At 61.5% G+C, this 12,915-nt stretch overlaps 3 protein-coding genes across 3 annotated transcripts; all 3 read right to left on the bottom strand.

Moving 5' to 3' along the window:
- Positions 1-302: 302 nt before the first annotated feature.
- Positions 303-5,323, bottom strand: CDC34 (cell division cycle 34, ubiqiutin conjugating enzyme). The gene is made up of 5 exons (XM_050321340.1): positions 5,084-5,323; positions 2,432-2,518; positions 1,798-1,895; positions 1,315-1,449; positions 303-1,200 (listed from the first exon to the last, which is right to left on the bottom strand). The coding sequence occupies exons 1-5, from the start codon at positions 5,258-5,260 to the stop codon at positions 990-992; spliced, it is 708 nt and encodes a 235-aa protein (XP_050177297.1). The 5' UTR covers positions 5,261-5,323; the 3' UTR covers positions 303-989.
- Positions 5,324-6,008: 685 nt separating this feature from the next.
- On the bottom strand, positions 6,009-7,590 carry TPGS1 (tubulin polyglutamylase complex subunit 1). The gene is given in 3 exon segments (XM_050321337.1): positions 6,009-7,073; positions 7,149-7,479; positions 7,482-7,590. Coding segments are annotated over 3 exon segments (969 nt in total). The 3' UTR covers positions 6,009-6,544.
- A 257-nt stretch (positions 7,591-7,847) lies between these two features.
- MADCAM1 (mucosal vascular addressin cell adhesion molecule 1) lies at positions 7,848-10,524 on the bottom strand. The gene is made up of 5 exons (XM_050321331.1): positions 10,163-10,524; positions 9,674-9,940; positions 9,239-9,553; positions 8,449-8,976; positions 7,848-8,291 (listed from the first exon to the last, which is right to left on the bottom strand). Exons 1-5 carry the CDS (start codon positions 10,212-10,214, stop codon positions 8,167-8,169), a joined length of 1,287 nt encoding a protein of 428 aa, XP_050177288.1. The 5' UTR covers positions 10,215-10,524; the 3' UTR covers positions 7,848-8,166.
- Positions 10,525-12,915: the final 2,391 nt, after the last annotated feature.

Here is a 12,915-nt window from a genome sequence, read left to right as displayed (position 1 = left end):
GGAGGGTTTGGCCCAGGCCAAGAGACCAAGTGTTGGCCGCAGCTCTGGGACAGAGGCACCTAACGCTGTACCCTCCCCTCCCTGGGAAGGGCAAAGATGCTCTCCAGGCCAGAGGCAACCCTGCCCAGACCCTCCTGCCTCCTCTGCAAGGCGGGAAGAGGGTTGCTGCAAGACCCACGCTGCCCTGAAGCCCTGGGAGAGCAGCCAGTCCATCCCGCCACAGCTCCATGTAGGGGCTGAAGGGCAGAAGCTGGTCCACGTCTGGCATGGAAACCCCTGGAACAGACAAAGCAGAGCCTCACTGATGCACCACGGCCCTTCCCTAGAAGAACTTTATTAAATAGTTTCCAAAAAAACAGAAGCAGAAAGACTCAGCATGACCCTGTCCCTCCCAGCTAGTCAAAAACTACAAACAGACCATCCCCACGCCCCCAGTGCTGGCAGCTGCCAGGCACATTCTGCCTGGTGCCCTACAAACACAGCTCTGGCATCACAGGCAGGGCAAGCAGGAGGGTCCCACAGGGACAGCCCAGAGGGCTGCAGGGTGAGCCCCAAAAAGTGTTGAAAGTCACAGAATGCTCACACGCTGCCCTCCCAAAAGCAACCACTAACTGCCATCACAAGCCCCCCAAACCACTCCTCCCCAACAGGGTTGAAGAGCTGAACATGCCCAAACAAGAGGCAGCCAATATCAGCTCTGGCTGTCACTCCTCAGCCAGAGACACCAGCCCCAACTTCTGTGGCTTTGTGAACACCCAAACACAGCTTCCCCCTCCCCACCCTCACCCCAGGAAGTTTATAAAATAGGGGGGTTGTTTTTTGCTTTGCCTACAAAGGCAGTGATGGGATTTCCTTTGCAACAGCAGAACAGTCTCCCTGCGAGGTAGAGAGTTAATTTCAGGGCTGACATATCCTAAATTCAAACCCGTTTGTTCTAGATGAGGTAAAATTCAGTAGTTTATAGTAAGTTTTGCAATGCTAGAGGGCCATCAAGATTCCTCATTGCCGGAGTCATCCTCATCACCATAACAGCTCTCTGCTTCCTCCTCCATCTCATCATCTTCATAATAGTCATCATAGAAGAGGTCTGAGCCCTCATCTGAGGCTGGAGCCTTGGTCTTCACACAGTACTCTGCCAGTGTGGTGGGGACTTTCACACCATCCCGCTCAGCATCCAGCTTGGTGCCCAGCACTTGCTTCCTGGAGGGCCAGAAGTGAGGGGTGAGGACAGAGCTCTGCACCGCAGCCCTCCAGACCCCATGTCCCACAGGACACCAGCCCAGCCAGCGCTGCCAGGCCTGGCTCAGCACACACCTGATGATGTCCGTGTACTCCCGGTCCTTCCCTTTGCTCTCCTTCCACTTGCGGTACATCACAGAGGCATCCACGTTGGCTGGGGAAAACGTGTTGGGCTCATTCAGCAGTGAGATCACGCTCAGGAGAATGGTCCTGGCATTGATAAACACAAGCAGGTCAGAGCCAAGGCAGGACAGCAGCCAGCCACACCCCAGCAGTGCCAGCAGCCCCGTGTCCCAGCAATGCCACTGAGTCCATGGGCTGGGAGAGTCCTGTGCCCCCACAGCAAGAGAAGGTCCCAGTGAGGAGGAGCAGGCCAGGCAGGGGACAGCAGCGCATGGCTGTCAGGCTCACACACAACCCCATACAAGCTCTGGCTGTTCTTCAGCAAAGCCCACAGCCCAAGTGCCTTCAACAGTTCCCCAGGATCTTTGGGAGCAGAATGCCATCCCCATCCTCCCACCAGCCCATCCCTGCCTGCAGCCCCCCTGCAGCCCTCACCGCACGTTCTGGGTGGGGTTCCAGCGTTCCGACGGCAGCTCCCCACTCTGCGGGTCGTCCACAGGTGGGTGGAGGATGGAGATGCAGACATCACCAGTCTGAAAGCACAAGAGAAACAGAACCCTCAGGAGCTGATGCCCCAAGCACCCTCCAGTAGCAGCTCCTCACTCACTCTTCCCTTTGGCTGAAGCCACGTGAGGCAATCCCAGTTGTTCCTTCAGTCCCAAGGAAGGGGTACCAGAGTTGTTGCTGCAGCCTCAGGCCTTGGGCTGCCAGCACCGTACGGGTCAGGCTGCCTGATGCTGAACACTCCGGGTACACCCTGTGACCAGTGGGCCCTGGGCCAGGCACATTGCCCGCCCTGCAGCCACTCATGGCACAGGCACGACATCCCCACAGGGTGAGCGTGGGAGCCGTCAGGCTGGGAAGCCTGGCTGGCCTGGCACCTGCGCTGGGACAGCAAACGGCTGTTGTGAGCTCATTAGTGGCCTTCCCAGTGCCAGGCAGTCATTGCTAAAGGCACTGAGTGTCCAGTGCCAGACAAAGGCTGGCACTTTCATCCAGTGTCATCGCAATAGATGCACACGTGTCCACCGCCTGTCCAAGACTCTCCTCACTGTCCTCGGGGACCTACCTCATAGATATTGGGGTGCCACATTTTGGTTAAGAACCTGAAGGCAGGAGGAGAGTAGGGGTAGTCGATGGGAAACCGGAGACGAGCCTGCAAGGAAACAATAAGGAGACATGAGGAGACCAGCTTGTGAGAAGGAAGGGATTGAAACCACAAAGCTTCTGACAGCTCTGGGAAAAAGGAACCTCTGCCAAGCCCAGAAGAGCTTCTGCCGGCCTCCACGTTAGCTGGCTCCGTAAGCAGGACACCAGCCCCAGAGGCAGGACAGACACTGACCCTGCAGGTGCCCTCCCACCACACAGAGTGGGGTAAGTGAACAGGCTGTGAGGGTTGTCAGCTCCTTCCCCACCATTCTGTCCAATACCCTCCTCTCCAGCAGGGCTCACCCACACTAACCCAGTGCTCTCCAACATAGAAGGACCAGTGGGAGCCCACGGTGCTGATCCAGCACAGCCCCAGCACCTGAAGCCAACCAACCCCCAGGGCTGCTGTCCAGTGGACATAGCTGTGCCACCAGAGAAAAGGCTGTTTACCCTTCAGAGCTCAGGGGGAGGAAGCATCAGGTGTTTTGTGCTCTGATTAACACACCAAATGTCTAAAAATAGCCTATCACTGCTGAAAAGAGACCAAGTCCAAACTGGCTGCAGCGCGAAGCTCAGGGACTAAAAATAAAAGCACGTGAAGTTCAGGCTGCAGCCCAGGGCTCCAGCAGCCACTGAACCGGAGGGGCTGAGGCCAGGCAAACACAGGCTCACTGCCCACCCTTGAGCGAGGAGGTGAAGCCTGAGGTGGCACAGGGACTTAGAGCAATGTGCTCATGGCCCCCAAAGCTGCTGCCCCAGGCTGCCAGCACCAGGCATCTGAGAGGACGGGGGCAGCTCCTCCCTTTGTGGCAACGTCCCAGAGACTGATTCAGCTTTCGGCTGTTTCCAAGCCCTGGGAACAAACTTCCAGATTGAGACTCAGCTGCTGCTCCCAAAACAGGCAATGGCCAGAAACAAACAGTGAAGGTTTAAACACAAAACAACTCCTTGAACATTTCTTGCTCCCTCAGTTCACATACAAGAGAATTTGGACACTAGATCCACGAAGGGACAGTGTGAACCACTCTGGCTCTGCCCAGCAGTGGAGGAGTGAACTGGGATTGCTCTTTACCCATGGAATGAACCCCATTCAGCAAGGTAACTGCAGACAACTCTTTGGATGCTTCTGGAACTACAGCCTGGACAACAGACGATGCTGCCAAACAGCCGTCAGCTCACGGTTGCTCACGGATCAGGGCAGGAGACAGAGACACCTGTCCCCCTCCCCACCACCCTGACCCATCCTGGGCTCCAGCCCCCCTCTCTCCTGCCGTTCCAGGATCTGTCCCCAGCACGGGCAACCCCCGACAGCAGTCGGTCTGTCCCCACACATGTTCCTGCCTTGGCCTCCGGGCTGGCCCTTTGTCCCTGAGCTGCACTGCACAGAGGGACACGGAAAGGGGGAAAAGCACAGTGGGGGCCGTGTTCTGTGTGTGGAGTTTGGGCAGCCCAGGGCAGTGTACACGCACACAGGGACACTCAGCCCTGCGCTGGGCTCCAGCCAAACAGCTGAACGTCGCAGAATAATCCCCTTTGTTGTGTCAGAGGGGATAAGAACAAAACCGACAGAGGCAAAGGGGGCTGGGACAGCAATAACCCTGCTCTGCCATGTACTAACAGGCTGGAGAAGATTCAGCCCCTTCGCTCTCCTCTTATGTAGAGTCTCACCAGCACCCTCTGGAAGCTCTCAGGCACACAACTGGAGCACAAGTGGCTACAAGGTGAGAGTTCAGAGGGTCTCATGCCAAGAGGCTACAGAAAAAAAAAGTCCATTTCAGTGAAAAGATAAAACCTGGCTCTGAAGCATCAGCTATGCATGCCCAGGAAAACAAACACAGCTGACCCTGGGTGACTCACCCGGCACATCCCCACCCTGACAGCAACAGGATGAAAACACAAGAGCTTGGTGGAGGAGGGAGGATGAGAAAGAGGAAGAAAACAGCCACCCAGGTTGCACAAGACCTGGGAAGAGCACACACACATCCTGCCGAGAGAGAGACTGAGCTGTCAGACCACAAAACGCCTTCTCCCACCTCAAACCCCAAACCAAGCCATGAGACACACTCTCTGCCCAGCTCTCAGCTCCCCCCGGGCTGGGCCATCTGTGTCTGCACCCGAGGGACCTTTGTCTCTTCCCTCCGGTCTGGTGGCAATGCCCTGGATCCCCTCCAGGAAAGGGAACATCAGCCGTCCAGAGCTTGCAGTCCGGCACCCACAGAGCCCCCGGGGGGCCAAACGCCCCTCACAACGAAGGGGACCCTCGCCTACTTTGGCAGCAGCCACCTGCGCACCAGCTCCCATCCTTTCCACAGGACCACCCCGTGACCCCACAGTGTTCAGCAAAAGACCCAGATCTCCCCGGCCCTCAGCACCCCCCAAGGCCGGAAGCCGCCCTGTCACGCCCCCCCACCCGAGACACCCTCCCTCGTCCACAGCCCCCTCACAGGGTCTCCCCACTCCCGAAACCCCTTACCCCTTCCCAAGGCATCCGGCACAACCCACGACACCACCTGCTCTGCCTTCACCCCATCTCCCCCCACACCCCGAGCCCTCGCTCCCCCCGGCCTCTCACCTTGAAGTACCCGCCCTCGTAGTGGGTGTCCGGAGGGCCGAAGATGGCCACGTCCCAGGTGTACAGATCCCCCTCGTCCACCAGGGTGACCCGGAACCCCTCCACAGGCTCCTCCTGCAGCCCCTTCAGCTCCAGCAGCAGCGCCTTCTGCGAGCTGGGCACGGGGGGCCGCGCCATGGCGGGGCCGAGGGGGGCTCGGCGGGGCCGGGGGGGCTCGGCGGCCGCTCTGAGGCGCGGGGGGCGGCGGGGCTGGGCCGGCCGGAGCTCCGCCCCTACGGGCACCGCTGGCCAATCAACGCGCGCTGCGGGGGCGGGGCTCGCTCCGCCCTGCCCCGGAACGGCGGCGGCGCCGCCGGGCTCGGCGCTCCCGGTCCCGGTCCCGTCGGCGCTCCCGGTGCTCCTGGCCCTGCTGACGCTCCCGGCCGTCCCGCCGAGCAAACCTAGCGCACGTGCCGGCGTCCCCTCAGCGATCGTCCGCCGCCCCGGGGCTCCCCGCGACACCGAGTCCCGGCTCGGCCCACAGCCCCGGTGCGACCGTGCAGACCCAGGTCAGCGTTCAGCAGTGACTGCACCTGTCAGGCCGCGGGCGTCACACTCTGTGTGATACTACACCAGACTGCCAGGGAACCAGAGCAGAGGCTGCTCCCGGGACGGCCCCAGCAGAATGATCCCTCCAGCGGCCGCGGCTCATACCTCCCCTCGTGTCACATCCTGTCACCTGTGCCTAGGTCAGGAGCCACCACCCGCAGCCTCACTCTGACCAGCCCCAGGTCCTGCCCCCACCCAATACAACATCCCGAGCCTGTGGGGATCCTCCAACCAGCCCTTGCACTCCAGGTGCTCCACAGCCCTATACATGCCCAAAACAGCCCCCAAGGATGGAGACTGCCCTGTACTGCCCGATGGTAAGAAACTGGCCACCAAAAAATAATAAAACGCTTTAATGTCTTACAGCAAACCAGCAATTCCACAGTATAAATAACAGACAAGTTCAAATAAATAACCCCTGGCCTGACACGCAGTTGGTGCCAAATCAAACCCTGTCCCAAGGAAAGGGGATGTGTTTTGTCCAGACATGATGCTCCATGTCTCAAATCACCTCAGCCCTCCCCAGCTGCCCCAGTGCAGCCATGGCCCCGCTTTGTTCCTTCTGGCTTGATTCACTGCTCAGAGCTGCCCTGCAGGTCACGGTCCCCGTGCCAGTCCTGGATAACACCTGAAAGAGATTTCCCAATGCGGCTGGGCCAGAGGAGCCATGGCTGGGCAAGGTGCTGTGAGAAAGGGCACAGAGCTGCTGGGCACCACAGGAATAGGGGAGAGGCGTGGAAATGGGCAATCTCTTGTCGGGCAGACCCAGGTTCTCCAGCCAGCGCCCAAACAGCCCCCCATGCTCACCGTTCAGCTTGCTGGAGGTCCTGTGGGGTCCACAGCAGCCACAGCCAGCACTGCTCCCAGCCAGCATCACTCCACAGGCTTCACTTTCGCAATAAAGAGGGCGGTGGCTTTCCTCAGGAACTCTTCCCTGCTCATAGAGGAGCCAAGCTTCCTCTCCTGCAGCGCCCGGTCCATGGCCAGGGCCAGCCCATCGGGGCCCAGCCGGGAGCCTGCCTCCAAGTAGCGGCCGGGCCGCGCGCCGTGCCCGGCGCCCAGCGCATCCTCCAGCGCCCGCAGCACAGCCTGGCAGAGCCGGGAGTCCGCGGAGCCGCCGCCGCCCAGCACGGCAAACAGCGCGTCGGCCTTGGCCGCGAACTCCAGCAGCACGCAGCAGGTGAGGACGCCGTAGCGGAACACGTCGAACGGGACGGCCTCGTGGTCGCGGCAGCGGACGCGGCGCAGCAGCGCGGCCGCCGCCTCGGCCGGGGCCGCCCCGCGCTGGCAGATGCGCCGCAGCAGCTCGCTGTAGAGCCGCCCGTCCACGCCTGCCGCCCGCCGACGCCCACCGCACCCCAGCACCTCGTAGGCCGCGCCGGCGTTGCTGTCGAAAGCCGTCCTGTCGTGACAGGGCACAGACACAGAGAGGCGGCCTCATCCCCGTCCCCGCCGCCCCCGCCGCCGCCCGCCGCACCTGTGCGAGTGGTGAGCCAGGCGCACGTACCACAGCGCCCGAGCCAGGCGCTGCGGTGGCCCCGGGGGCTCCGCCGCCGCCTCCGCCGGCACCAGCCGCTCGAAGTACTCGGCCAGGAAGGACACGGGTTCGGCGGGCCGCGCCTCCAACACCTTCAGCAACGCCTCGCGCACCATGGCCGTGACGCCGGCTCGAAGCAGGAATTCGGCCGCGCTGTCCTCCGCCAGCCCGCCGCCCCCCGGCGCCGCCCGCCCCGGCTCCGCCAGCCCGCTGCCCCCCGCCGGCCCCTGGGCCGCCCGCCGCTTCTCGTACGCCGCCATCTTGGAGCGCGCTTCCGCCCGGACCGGAAGGTCCCGCACGACCATCTTGCGCACTGGCAGCCAATCGGTGGGCAGGAAGAGAACGCGAACGCGCCGCCATGGGGCGATGCCGCGGCCGCCATCATGAGTATGGGCAAGGGAGCTGCCCTGTCGGTGGTAACGCTGGGGGGCGCCGCGGCCGCCATGTGTAGTCCGGGCAGGTGGCCCGCCCTTGGCAACCGGGCGGACGCGGCGGGTGACCCGGGGCCGGTGAGGGGCCGGTGAGGGGCCGGTGAGGGGCCGCGGGGGCGTCCCGGCCCAAAGGACACTCGCTCAGGGCTCGAACAGAAACAGCTCTTTATTGGAGCACCGCCCCCCCGCCCGCCGAGCCCACGCTCCCCCGGAGGCTGCCTCGGCCCCTCTGCCGTGGCAGGCGAGCGGCCGTCGCGCTCTCGCCCATCGCGGGTTCCGGGAGCGCCGGACCAGCCCAGTGTCCGGTGCGAGCTCGCGGGGATGCAGTCCCGGGAGCATCCCTTGCCCCGTCCCTGTGACACCGCTGCTCATCGCCCTTCCAGCCCCTGCTTCCTGCGGCGGCCGCGGGCACAGCTCCTGCTCCTGCTGCTTCTGGCTGGCCAGGGGCCGAGAGAGGCCAGCAGCGGACAGGGGGACAGCAGGGACACGGCTGGGGGGCTGGGGGCACCCGTGGGCTGCTCCTGCTCCTAGGACAGCTCCCACCGAGATCTGAAACGTTTCCACAGGCGACGACACACGACAGCCGTCACGATGAACCCCAGTAGTGAGGCCGCTGCCCCTGCAGCGATTGCAGGGCTGGAGCTGAACGAACCTGCAGACACAGGGAGCTGTAACCACAGCTGCTCAGGGCAGCAAAACCCCAAGGGATGAGCAAATCCCCCCAGCACCAACTGCGGCACCGGTACAAGAGGCTGCAGCCCCATCCAAGCAATGGGGGGCAGGGCAAGGGCCCACAGATCACCACTCACCATCCACAACCGTCAGCTCCAGGCTGACTACCTGCGTGGGGCGGCCGAGCAGGACACACTGGTAGTGGCCCTGGTGCCAGGGCTCAGCGTGGTCCATCCACAGCGCAGAACTGCCACCCGTGGCCTCCTCCCGGTATTGAGATAGGGCGGCAGGGGTCCGCAGCCAGTGCACCGTGGCGTTCCCGGCACACTGCGCGTGGCACTCGATGCGCAGGGCTCTGCCCCGCGTCCCCGTGGGGGGCAGCGACCAAATCTGCAGGCTGCAGGCGGGCACTGAACGCACAGATGGCCCTGGGCTCACTGTGCCAGAGCCAGGGAGCGTGGCGGCAGCTGTGGGACTGCCTGCGACAAAGTCCCGGGACGCAGCACGCTCCGTGGAGGAGGGTGTGGTGGCAGCAGCCAGCTGCAGGGTGGTCCCAGCGTCAGGCTCCCGCGCTGTGGTGGGATCATGCGTGGGGACACTCGGCCCTGGGGGCAGCACTGTGGTGCTCAAAGGCCCGGCTGTGCTGGGGCTCCCCATGGAGGTGGCTGTGAACACACAGCAGCATCAGTCACAGGTGGCCTCTCTGCAGCCCCATCCCACTCCACTCTGAGCATAGCAAGCGGGAGCAAACGGGCACTGGCAGCAGGGACAGGGACAGGGATGGGGATGGGAGATTCGGGAATGGTGCAGAAGCAGGAGCTGCTCCTGTTCTGGCAAAGCTATTCCAAGCAGCATAGGGTGGTGGAGGTTGGCTCCAGCAAATGGAACATGTGGGGGCCGTGGTTCCCAGCCCCTCCTGGCACTCACCCCTAGCGCTCGCCACCACAGACGCCACCCTGGTGAAGGTCTCCTGCCCAACACGCAGCGTCACCTCGCACCTGAACTCCACCCCTTCTGCCACGTCTGTCCCATCCACTGCCAGGGTGGACACAATGTCATACAGCTCCTCGTCGGTCTCCGAGGCATCAAAGTCTGTGTTCTCCAGAGCCTGGTGCCCCCGGTACCAGGTGAGGGCCAGCCCAGTGACAGGGTGCACGCGTGCAGCCGAGCAGCGCAGGCTGGCGGGGCACCCCGGGCACAGGGTGTGGGGTGCTGCCTCCAGCTGCAGTGTGTCCGGGAGGGCTGCAGAGGAGGGGCAGAGCCAAGGTGATTTTTGGCAGCAGAGCCCAGGAGGGAGGAGGCTGCTTTGGGGATCCAGGGCTGTGCCAGGAGGCGGCAAGGGATGGGCTGGGGAGCTCTTACCGTAGACCTTCAGTTCAACAGTTTGCTGGTAGTGCTGCCCGTAGCAGCTGCCCTGGCAGATCTTCATGCCCTCCATGGCCACAGTGGCTTGGCTGATGTGCAGGATGCTGTGGGTGGGGAAGGATGTGATGGTTCCCAGGGCAGTATCCAGCCCCCTCCACTCCACCGTGCCTCCTGCGCAGGCCAGGGAGCAGTTCAGTTCTGTTGAGCCCCCGAACGGCACCACCGGCTCCCGCGGTGTCACCACCAGACTGTCAGCAGGGCGCCCTGGGCAGGAGGAAACCGCAGGGTGAGAGAAGGGGACAGTCACCAGAATCCTGAGCGCCAGGACGGGAAGCTGCAGCAGCGATGGGGGGGACCCAGCGGCTGTCAGGACTCAGCAACGGGGAGGCCCTGGGGCCACAGGGCCATGGGCAACGCAAGGAGAGCAGAGCTGGGCAGTGCAGTGGGTTGGGGGATAGGGGTGGCTCCTGGCCCCGTGGTACTCACCGCTGCAGCCCCACAGCGAGCTCAGGAGGAGGAGGACAGGAGCCGGCTCCATTGCCTGGACGGTAGCAGCAGGGGTGGTTTTCCTTCCTTTCTACCCTCCTTCCAGGGAGAGGGTGCCTCTGGCCAGGGCTGTCTCCTTCTGGCTGCCAGCCCCATCCTCAGCCCTTCTTAAGACCTGTAGGAACCGCCCCCATGAGCACCAGTCCCAGGGCCCCCACGACTTCCAGCCTGAGGGGTATTTCCAGAGGGAGGTTTCTGATTTTTTTCCAAGTTCGGCTCTTGCACAACAGCCGAGTGCCAAATCAGGAGTCCCAAACCCAAGAGAGCCCCTGGCCTGAAGGGTCCTCATGCGGCTGCAGGGGTCCCCATCACCCAACAAGACAGCCCTGCGCAGGCACGTGCACCCCAGGATGTGCCTCAGATCCAGCTTCATTCCCGGTTCTCACAGGCTTTGTCACGCAGCCAGAGCTCCCAAAAAAACAGCCCTTCCTTGACCCCAACAGCTGGGACGAGCAGCAGGCTGCTGGGGACACGTGGCTGTGGAAAGGGCCCTCCCCAAACGCAGGACCTGAGACACTGTCAGTCCTGCTGGCGGCTGCATTTATTCCCAGAACAGGGTGTTTTCAGGGATGGAAGCAGGTGTTCCTGGGAGGGTTGGTCTTGTGGTACAGACAGTGTTAGCACACTGAAGGTGTTGAGCATCCTGGGTTTTCCAGCCCCAAGGCGCTGGCACAGCCACAGTGCCTCTCCTGGGTCTCACAGCAGGTCTGGCATCGCTTCCTCACTCCTGCCCTGCTCCCCAGGGAGAGATGGGTCTGGTTCTGACCCGTCCTGTCCTGCCAGGATGGGGAAGGTGCCAAAGGGCTGAGGGAGGCATGAGCCCAGCCCTGCACCTCCTGTCATGGCAGGACCTGAGCATTTCCCATCTGGGAACTCTCCAGAGAAGCAACTCTGGTCACTTGGCGCGCCGCACATCCTTTCAGAAGGTCATGTCATTAATCCTCCGAGAGTCCAGGAGGCCTCCAAGCAAGGGAAGTGCTCTGTAAACACCCACCACCAAATGTGCACACTCAGCCCAAGCAGGTGATTGATGGCCCTGGGGTTTTTGTTCCTTCCATCCTGTGTTAACAGAGCCACTTCCTGGACTTTCCAGCAGCCACCGGAGCCTCTGGCCCAGCCACGGGACAGGCCATGGCCAGGCTGCTCCCACACTGCCTGGCTCTTCCCATCAATGAGACTGGGGACCTTGAGGCCAGGGCTTTGCCTCCCACTCCCACCCACATGATAAGAAAGTCCATGAATCAGAGTCCGAACCATAATTGAGCACTGACAGTGTGACCTCTTCAAAAGCAGCTTTACCAGACCTTCCTGGACCTCAAAAAATTAACAATTACCAGAAAGCCCGCGGTGATAGCGCGGCGCCTTTACCCCCTAGACCACCAGGGGCTGGAAAGACCTTCCCCGGATCTTCGCTCGCGAAGACTGGCCATTATTATTTACCAGAAAGCCCAGCACCTCGTGCTGCACTTCCTCCGGTTTGGGGCTTGCAAGTGCTCAGAGCTGCCCCAGCCACCCGCACAGGGGGGCATTGCAACTCCATAACTGGAGTTATGGAAACGATAAACCTCCAGCTCCACGAGGGCTGGTTCCAAAGGCTCAGCCATCGAGCTGGGGGGAGGGCAGGGGACTTGGCCCAGCTCAGAGTGACACAGCAGAGCCCCCAGGGCAGCTCTCACTCACCGAGCCCCTGAGCAGTGATTCACTGCAGCCCTCGCTCCACCACCCTCTCCTCTAATGGACTCGGACCTTCCTCTGGCCCAGAGGTGCACAGGAGCTCCTGGTGCCCCAGGCACAGACGAGAGATCAAGAGGTTGTATGCACAGGGTGAAAGGAGCACGCCTACACTCCAGGACAGGAAACCTTTGAAGGAACGAAGGGAAAGATTTGAAGGAATGAAGAGACTCAGAAGCCTGAACACTTTTCCTGGAAGCCAACTGTGCTTCCTCCCACAGGGCAGGAGTGGGGCCTTGTGCCGGGCAGTGCTCGGTCCAGAGCCATTGCTCAGGAAGCAAAACAGTTCAGTGTGGAGACACAAACCACTGGGGGACAAGCACTGGCTCTGGGACAGGATACCTCCGAGCCCCTCAGGCTGGGGTGTAGCCCCAGGCTGTGACCACTGACACCAGAAGGGACCACCACGCCGATGGGGGGAAGGGTGGCCACAACATCCTCTACTGCAACACATGCCCTTTGTTCTTCAGTGATGCCAAGTGAGAAAAGCTAATGGTTGTCTCTCAAATAAAGATGAAAACAGTAAAATAAAAACTAGTCCAGTCCAGAGGAAATAAATATAGAAAAAACAGGCTGTGTTAATGGCTCATGTTTCCAGGATACTGGCCATCAAGCACCAGCTCCCATCCCAGAGCTGACTCAGATGTGTTTATACTTCTTGTGATTATATTGTTCAATCAGGACCATCCTCAGCCACCAAAAAAAGTGTTTATAGGAGTCAGATAAGATCTAAATTAAACCTGGCTGGAAATTTAAACAATAGAGTGGGGGCTGCTAAAAACCAGTCTGGGAGAGTCTCCAGTGGGGCAGATGGAAGCCAGGGACCTGCTCCCCATCTTAGGCTAGGGCAGGGGCTGGCAGCTGACCCAGCTCACCCAAAACAGCCCCAAATCTTCACACCACTCTCAAAGGTCAGGTCAAGGGCTGGGCAGGAGCTGCCTGGTACTGCCAGTGAGGGGAGG

Source organism: Myiozetetes cayanensis, unplaced genomic scaffold (assembly GCF_022539395.1).
Source record: "Myiozetetes cayanensis isolate MyiCay16 unplaced genomic scaffold, myiCay2020 scf26, whole genome shotgun sequence".
NCBI classification, from domain to species: domain Eukaryota; kingdom Metazoa; phylum Chordata; class Aves; order Passeriformes; family Tyrannidae; genus Myiozetetes; species Myiozetetes cayanensis.
Note: the sequence above shows the minus strand (reverse complement) of the source record. Positions and strands in the feature narration are given on the sequence as shown.

Coding starts and splice junctions, on each gene's coding strand:
- CDC34 (XM_050321340.1), bottom strand. CDS start 5,260: ATGGCGCGGCCCCCCGTGCCCAGCTCGCAGAAGGCGCTGCTGCTGGAG. Junction 2,519..5,083: donor ACGAGGGCGGGTACTTCAAG/GTGAGAGGCCGG, acceptor GTTTCCTTGCAG/GCTCGTCTCCGGTTTCCCAT. Junction 1,450..1,797: donor AACCCCACCCAGAACGTGCG/GTGAGGGCTGCA, acceptor TATCAATGCCAG/GACCATTCTCCTGAGCGTGA.
- MADCAM1 (XM_050321331.1), bottom strand. CDS start 10,214: ATGGAGCCGGCTCCTGTCCTCCTCCTCCTGAGCTCGCTGTGGGGCTGC. Junction 9,941..10,162: donor CTCGCTGTGGGGCTGCAGCG/GTGAGTACCACG, acceptor CCTCCTGCCCAG/GGCGCCCTGCTGACAGTCTG. Junction 9,554..9,673: donor TGTTGAACTGAAGGTCTACG/GTAAGAGCTCCC, acceptor CCTCCTCTGCAG/CCCTCCCGGACACACTGCAG.